General features: G+C 30.3%; 1 protein-coding gene across 1 annotated transcript; it reads right to left on the bottom strand.

Annotated features, from left to right (window-relative positions):
- Positions 1–4,582: 4,582 nt before the first annotated feature.
- Positions 4,583–8,256, bottom strand: LOC143918993 (uncharacterized). Its single transcript, XM_077441141.1, has 3 exons — positions 8,156–8,256; positions 6,937–6,974; positions 4,583–6,832 (listed from the first exon to the last, which is right to left on the bottom strand). Exons 1-3 carry the CDS (start codon positions 8,170–8,172, stop codon positions 5,343–5,345), a joined length of 1,545 nt encoding a protein of 514 aa, XP_077297267.1. The 5' UTR covers positions 8,173–8,256; the 3' UTR covers positions 4,583–5,342.
- Positions 8,257–8,978: the final 722 nt, after the last annotated feature.

The following is an 8,978-nucleotide window of genomic DNA, read 5'->3' as shown; positions in this document are numbered from 1 at the left end:
TTACGAGACACTGAAAACTCAAAATTATTGTTATTATTCCGCAAAAATCGATCTCGCGCACATCACTACCATCTCGATCACGGAACATCTGACGTATTCAGTATTCACGATTTTTGTGGCAATTATTGATCACAATTTGCTCAATAATCCGTTTACCAAAAAAATCCACTTATTTAAAGGCAAGAAAAGGTAGTAAGGGTAGTTTCATCAAAATCTTTAGTCATTTTTTAAAGTTTACCAATATTAATTATATTAATTAATTTTTATTCTGAAAATAATAACTCATGCAATTACCGTTCCCGTTCCCGTTCTCGTTCCCGTTACCATTTGTCGGGAAAACGCAGGCAGCGAACACATTTGAAATAATTCAATTGTTTGTTTATTTTACCATAACAAACGCAGGTCGCGACGCGAAAACATTTGAAATTATTGCTTTACAATAACACACATTCCCGTTTTTCCCGTTTCCGTTCCCGTTTTTGGGCGATTTTTTTTCATGGTAATCTTCCCAGACATGCATACAATAAGTCCTGAAAGTTCCAACGTAATCGATTGTGTGGTTTAGGAGCCTATACGAGACAGACAGACAGACGTTTAATTTTATATATATATAAATTAATATACCAGGAAGGCCTAACAGGCAAACCCCTGCCCACCCACCGCCAATAGCTAGTAGCCTTGTTTGACTTTCCGCCCCCCTCCCCCCCCCACTCGTTATGTCAGATTTTATTAGCAATACTGTTCCCTGAGGACTGCGAGAAGGTTGAAACTTATTTCCTCACCAGGAAAATGATTTGGACGAGAAGTTCTATTATGAAGCTGTAATGCATTTTTAACAAAAAATACGAAAATTTTATAAATGGAACAACAGGTTTTCCAGATTTAATTTTTTTTTTCAAATTTATACTAGTTTATTTTTTTTCAAAATTAATATTTATTCAATTATTTATAAGAATTCAAATATACAGAAATAAATTTTGTTATAGTAAAAACGATAGACTGCGAAATTTTATATAAATACATGTATAGTTAGCTTTGGGATATTACATTTTAAGTTTCAAGTTCGACTCTGTGCCGCCGACTAAATGTGCGTGTATAAAAAATATGTTAAAAAAATAAATAAAACTCGTATTTTTGTGCAAATAAGGTGGGTGGACGACACGTTTTTGGACCGCAAAGTCATTACGCATCTCGAATACTTCAAACGAATCTAATCTTTCTCACAACTCTTTCTATGTACTTATGAGTTTCGATTTAAACCATTAAAATTTGATATATTCAACTAAATACAAATTTTAACAATATTGGTTCATTTAATAAAGTCTTATGAAATGAATATGTGTTTTAATTATATAATATTAATCAAAATTGAATGAATTATTAACGATCGTTTGATGGTAATCGATCAATGTTTTAATTCTCTTTTTATTCTGTGTTTGAACCGGTCGAGCCGGTTGTTGAACCGTTCAGGACTTTCAGGATGTGGAGAGTAACGGGTCGTCCTACTTTCAGAATTTATCCTGCGGTCCATCACCTTAGGGAAAATTAAACAAAAAAATCCCTATCTGTCTTCCGAGAAGCCTTATTAATAATAAAGCCAATGTGTGCTAACTCGAAAGCACATTTTTTAACGTTAACGCAACAATATATGTATGTAAATTCTTGAATTTAAGATTAACGATTCCAATGGCGATGCGTTTGATTTGATATTCAGATAGTTTTATATGAACGTTGTATATTATATTATTATAAGTATTTTAGGTTATGTTCTTTGAATACTTACTTTATTGCTTCCTATATTGAAGTAAAACTTATATATCAGTATAATTTTTTAATGAAAATAATACACATTTGAATATCTACTAAATTTTTATTATACATATGTACATATGTATGTATGTATTTATGTATATACGTATATAATACAAATATGTACATGTATTACTTTTTTTCAATCATAATGGATAGCAAAATTTTATCTTTTTTTCATACAACAATTTATGAAGGAAAATTTTGTAAAATCTAGTCAAGTGAAAAGCATTCAATACCATATTCGTGCTGAAATGTTCGTTTAGTTTTTAGTTAAATATATTTTTAGTACAGATTAGTACTATAAGATAAGTACTATAAAAAGATAAAGTACAGATAAGAAACATTTATTTATTTATTTTCAAATTAAATTTAGACCATAGAGACTTTACAGATTGCCCCAAAGCGCACCTATGGCCGGAAACATGTAAAAAAGATTCATTAAAAAAGAGTATTAAAAAATTATAATAATACAATAATGTTATATATGTATAATGTATATAAAATTTTAATAATTAATGATGTTAAAAAAAAATAAACCCCAATAAAAATAAAACAATGTTAAATAAATACATAAATCTTTGTTAACAACGTTACATTGATAGTAAATGTATATAATTTTGATTACTTACATAAATTGAGATTTTATCAAAATAATTATAAAATGTTTATTATACTCATATCTTTTATGATTACACAAATCTTCAATTACAATAAAAGTTATTTAAAATAAAAATAAATCATGTAAATAAAAATATGTATACATAAAGAATTTGATTACAATAAAATTATAAATAGATATATGAACGATCGATTTCAATAATCGTTTGTTTTACTACATTTCGATTACATTTAATCTGAATTAAATTGAAATTAAGTACCTACTTGAAATTAATACAAAAATAAACTTTTTTTGAGTACATTAGTGAATTTTCGATTACGAAATCGAAAAAGGTCAATAAACGCTTTACACATTGATCAACCCCAACTGACTCCCTCTTATATCACACTATTTTTGACATTTAAATGAATCGACTTTAAAATTTTAATCAATTTACAATTGAGTTTCTCCCTGTTTATATGGATTCATTCAATGCAACATTAACAGTGCAAATTCAACGCTTACACAACATTGCAATTTAAAGCGATCTCATAATAACTTCGTTTACAAGTTCAATAAGCTTTATATGTTGCCAATATATGTTAAATATTTAAAAATATATATTTATATTTAAATAATAAAAATCTTGTAAAAAGAAATTTATACAAAGAAATGTACATAAATTGTTTTTTCAAAAAATTATTGTTGTTTACAATAAAATTTTGTTCATATAGCTATGCTCAAAAAAATTCTAATGCGAATTCAAGGTTATATAAAATACGATAAATCCGTGCAATTTCTACGTGTTCTATTCCGTAATTCAATAAATAGATTCCGAGGGCTTTTCTATAAGAATATTTTGCTAAGGAGTAATGTTCCATGTAATTAGTTTCATAAGGAGTAATTGTATTAAATTCCATAAGAAGTAATTGTATTTCTACTTTAGCCAATAACTCATAAATTTTTCCTAATGCTAAATGCTTTTTTCCATAATGCGTCAAATATATCGATAACACTTTTTCAAATTGGAGTTTCGCTGTGGCATACCGATTAAAAGCTATTTCTATATTAGCCAAGATAACGTAACAGTTAGCAACTTTAACATTTTTATCACCATAATGTAATATAAACACCGCCAAAGCTTTTTCTAACAGATCTTTAGCTGAAATGAGGTTACCCAAACCTAAGTCCATGGATCCCAAATTTGCATACATCTCTGCGACTTTTATATGTCTTGCTCCATAATGTTTCAAAAAAACTATATACGCTTTGTCAAGAAGAGATTTTGCTAACACAGTGTTTTTCAGTTGCACTTCTATACTACCCAAATTCATATAAACGTTAGCGGTTTTCATATGTTTTTCTCCGAAATGAGTCAAATATCCCACCAAAGCTTTTTGATAGTAAGCTTTTGCAGTGAAGAAGTTACCAAGTTGTGTTTCCACATTACCAAAATTCACATAGCAACAGCTAACTAGTATGTGATTCTCTTCATATGTTGTCAATAGGCTATGTAAGACAGTCTCAAAATATGATTTAGCCACCAAATAGTTACCCAAATGTTTTTCTACAATACCCAATTGCTCGTATGTTTCTATATATAAATTATGTTTAATTGGATTTTTCGAAAATATAACTAAGCTTCTTTCAAGTAGGGATTTAGCTACGTCATAGTGGCCTAAATTTAATTCAACATGACTTAAATTTAAATATATAGAAACGACGGATTCATGATTTTCTCCAAAACGCATCGTCTTAATCTTGAGGGCTTCTGTGAACAAAGATTTTGCTTTGGTGTAGTTACCCAACTGCAATTCGGCAGCACCCAAATTCGCAATAATACCCGGATTTTTGCTAGCATCTTTCCCATATTTCTCTACCATCACAGTCTGCAGTCTAATCAAAGTGAGTTTCCATTTTTTTGAATCTAATAATACTTCGTAACATTTATTCAACTTATTTAATAGTAATTCAACATAAAAAAATCGCAATCTTTTATCACATAATTTACAATTCTCGTCTACGTGTGACAAAAACATTTCTAAGTGAGGTGTAAGTTTTCTTATTGTAGTGTAATCTTCCATAGAATTACCATTTGGAAAAATTCGCAGGATAAAACCTAAGGTATTTTTAATGTACAATTGCTCTTTTTTACTCTCTTTTAATGTCTAATGACCATTTGCACCACACTATGAATGCTAATCGCACCCAAATCGATCCTTATAGTTGAAAATTCTTTCAAAATCTGAATGATCAAACTCAAATCAGTCTTGGAATAGCCTGAAAACCAATTAATTTCGATGTTTTTCGGACTTAAAAACGACATCACACCTAATATTTCCAAGGCTTTTGTACCAATGATTCCAAATTTCGATATCGAATGAAGGACGTTTTGAAAATTTGCATACGTTGTTTTCTCGTACGAAGTTATACCTTTCGGCAATTTTAATTCGAGAATTCGTTTCGCGTGTTCGGAGAAACATTCAATGCAATGCTTTATTCTAAATTGAGGATCTCTTTCAAATTCTTTGGTGATGTAAGTAGCCGCTTGTTGGACGGCCAAAGGGAAAAATCCTAAAATCTGTACCAGTTTCTCGATTTGCTTTACGTCGGAAGAATCTTCAACACTCACTTGATTTTCTATCAACTTCGTAGCATTTTCTAGGGTCAAAACGTTCAGATTGGTCTTCAGTTTCCTGTCCCATTTTGAGTTGGGAGATGTGACCACGATGAAGGGCAAGTTGCCTGTATCGCTCTGTTTTGGCATGAAAGGATCGATTACTTCCCGACTCGGTACATCGTCGAATACTATCAGGCACTTCTGTGATTCAAATTCCTGGTAAACTGCGGCAACTATCTTGTCGATGTCTTCTAATTCCCCTACAGAAGCTTCAGTGGATAACTTCAGCGTCTCCGATGCCAGTCTCCGAAATTAATTTTCGATAGATTCGCTAGATCGCCCATCTATCCAGAGCACTTTATTTTCATATCTGCGACTATTTTTTTGTATATATCCACGAATCAATTCCGTTTTACCCATTCCAGGAGCTCCACAGATGACTCTCGTCTGTGATTTCACAGTTTTTCCTCTGCAAATGTTCGCATGCAAAGCTTCTAATTCATAATCCCTCCCCGTGAAGGATGTCACGGGCTGTCGAACGTCAAACTTTACCTCCTTCCATTGATTCTGCAGAAATTGTTTTCCGTTTTCATCACTCATATAACATTCCTTTGTGACTTTGTTGTTTCGTTTCTTTCTATCCGTTTCGGAGTCTTTCCATTTGAACACATCGGCGTGAAAATGATTGAAGATTTCCTCCACGTACCTGTCGATATCATCTTCTGTGTAAAAGTCGTCACCGCCGTATTTTCTGTACTGATCTTGACGAATGTCAGCTTTGATAATTTCCTTCAACTCACTATGGTTGGGTTGACATACAGCCATTACGAACAGCCCCAAGAAAGATTCGATTTCTTCGATTTTGATCACATCATCGAATCGGATATGAACGTCAACTTCCCACGTCGGGTATTCTTCGATTTTACCCGCCATTTTGTTTAAAATATCTAGGGTCAGTTCATTATTTTGGTGTTTTTTCTTGACGTTTTGCTTATTCTTTCGATCCATGTCTTCCAATAATTTTTTATGAAAAATCTTAGCTTCTTTCGACAAGTGTTTCTTTTCCGCTTGTAGAAAATCTTCGCGAATTTTTTTATCGGTTGCGTCTAGTACCTCTTCAGTCAAAAACTTCCAATAAGGTCTGATGAAGCACTCCACGTCTTTCAATACCTTTTTACCCGTCAGCCAATCTTTGAACGCCTGTGCCAATCTGGTGATATTGTATTCATTTGCTTTGGACTTTAACATTTGAACGAATTCTTTGTTGAATCTGTATCGTTGTGAATCATTCTTATTCACGTCGAGAAGATTATCCGAGTCGTTTACTTGTTCCAGCAGATGAATGAGTTTACAAATTTTATCATTGATTTTGATTGATTCGAAAGGTTGCCACAATTCTGAAAGTTTCATTTTGGAGCCTATACTGCTATCAACATTAAGCTGGAAATTCGTATAAACGATGAGTTGGTCCTGTGTAATGTCTCTGAAATAATCCTCCCTCGTCATATCCTTGAACGAAAAAAAGTACTTGACTAAGCTAAAGTCGCTCTGCTCGATCGTTAACAGATTCATCGAATCGATTTTCTTTTTCTCAGTCGTATGCTTAGCCTGCAAACACCTGCTATACCTTTTACCTCCCCTTTCGTATAGAAAGAGCAGATCGTCAAACTTGTATGCTTGATCAATTTGGACACCTACTTTGTATCTGTACTTGTTGATAGCTCCTCTCAGTATAAACAGCATGGCCAAGTATCCTTCATAATCTTCACCTATCTTTGTGGGAGTTCTCGATTGCAATATTTCTGAAATTGTATGAGATTCATATGTAAATACTCAATTATTGATTCCAATTTCGATAGTAACACATGTAATAAGTATATGAAAATCTTAAATATATTGAACTCACTTTGATTTTTTGAACTTTGGGTCACATCAGAGCCGATTCTGAAATGTGCATACATATGTATGTATTAATAGGCAACTTATCATTTTCTTTTAAAAAATAAACTTTATAATAAGCAAAAGAAGAAACGGTTTTTTTTTTCAATTATCTTCCCACTAAACAAATCTATGATATTCAAAATTGGCATGAAAATGTTGAATATTCTTTTGAAAAAATGCGATACATAACCTCAATAGTACAATTGAATAAAATTTCAGATATATGATTAATTTTCATAGACAAATGAAAATTTTCACATTTCCTTATCTTTTAATTTGTATACTCTTATCTCAAATATAATAGATACATATATTATTATAGAACGATCCATTTATTTGAAAACAAAATAAATAGTTTCACAGATAACGCAATGTAATCAATATTTGATCATTTTGATATTTTCAAAACAATTTTCATCCAATTAGTTTTCATCAATTAGTCATCCGATTTTGTTTTTGCAAGTTTTCACAAATGAAACACCCGAATCTAAGTCGACAATTTTACTAGAAATGTGTTCAAACAGAAAATACAATCCGGTTTGATTTTTTTGATTTTGAAATGCTTTTTATTATTACTAAATTATGTTCACAATGCATCTCATATCTATAATATTTGAATAGCTACTGCTCTTCTGATCATTTTTTATTTTAATTTTGTTAGTTATCATAGTATTATATTATTCTAATGTTAATGTACAGAATAATAGGAAAAAAAAGCTTAAAAACCTATTTTCAATTTTTAAATATAACCCAGTTGATATTACTTTACCTATACATAAATGTATGCTTTCAATGTATCCTGCAAATTAATACAGTTATTATGAATAGTAAAAATTTAATACTTAAGACATTTTTGCGAGTTGATCTACCTATGCATATACATAAGTGCATACATTGACTAGTAAGTACATGCACGTATTTAATTCAGATATCGATTAATGTAATTGTCACTATTTATAAGTATGAGTAAAATTGAATACATTGTATATTATATATTTTAGTTTAAATTACAGTAGTTGATATATGTATGTACATACATATGTTCAAAAATATGTACATACATACATACTATAAGCTATTTATATATGTATATATATACATATATAAATATATATATATATATATATATATATACATATATATTAAATAAATAAAATTGGTATATTTCTATTCCAAACACATACCTGTTTGAAATAACCATTTTGAATTTTAAAGAATGACAATTTTTTTTTTGATTTTGAAAGAATTTTAAGCTTCACACCGCAAACAGCAATAATGAAATGGCATAAATTGTGGCTGATACATTATATAAATGCAGTAAAATCGATTCTTATCATTTCATTGCTGATAAACAATCTTTGATAAACAAATCTTTGATAAAAAAAATAATAATCGGGTGACATTTTTCAGCATTCTCAAAATAAATAAAATAGATGATGCATTTAATATATAATAGTATACATTTCATTTATTATATATTAATTTAAATATACATATGTATAATGTACATTGTACATTTTAAAAGATATATGTATAAAAATTATTCACATTACATAAATAATATTATATTTTTACAATCCATTATTTTATTTATACATATATATGAAGAAGGCCTAACAGGTAAACTCAATAGCACTTGAATATTTTTTATGTGTTACTTTTGATATATTGGAGAATTCAGTCGGTACGAGTAAACATTAACTGGCAAATATGCTGAATTTCAGAGGTGACACTAACGCCCCCGCACTGTGGGGTCAATAAGGAAGTTCCATGCTACCCAGAAACCATACGGTTATCTACCTATATACTGTTAAACCAGACCACAATTTTACCGGTAGAAGCTGGTAGTCATGAGCGGTCATGATCACCACATATGTACATATTTATATAGTCTATAGTCTATAATTTATAATTTTGAAAGAGACTTTGTATATATGTATGTATATATGTAACTGTCGTTGGGAACTTTGTAAACAGGTAAGTTTCTATGACGAAATATTTTCTTTT

The sequence above is a fragment of the Arctopsyche grandis genome, chromosome 11 (assembly GCF_051622035.1).
Source record: "Arctopsyche grandis isolate Sample6627 chromosome 11, ASM5162203v2, whole genome shotgun sequence".
Taxonomy (NCBI): domain Eukaryota; kingdom Metazoa; phylum Arthropoda; class Insecta; order Trichoptera; family Hydropsychidae; genus Arctopsyche; species Arctopsyche grandis.
This window is presented reverse-complemented; position numbering and strand designations above follow the sequence as displayed.

Bases quoted from the DNA above. Each gene is read 5' to 3' on its own strand.
- LOC143918993 (XM_077441141.1), bottom strand. The intron at 6,833-6,936 runs GTGAGTTCAATA...ATACAATTTCAG, and splicing joins CCAAAGTTCAAAAAATCAAA to AAATATTGCAATCGAGAACT.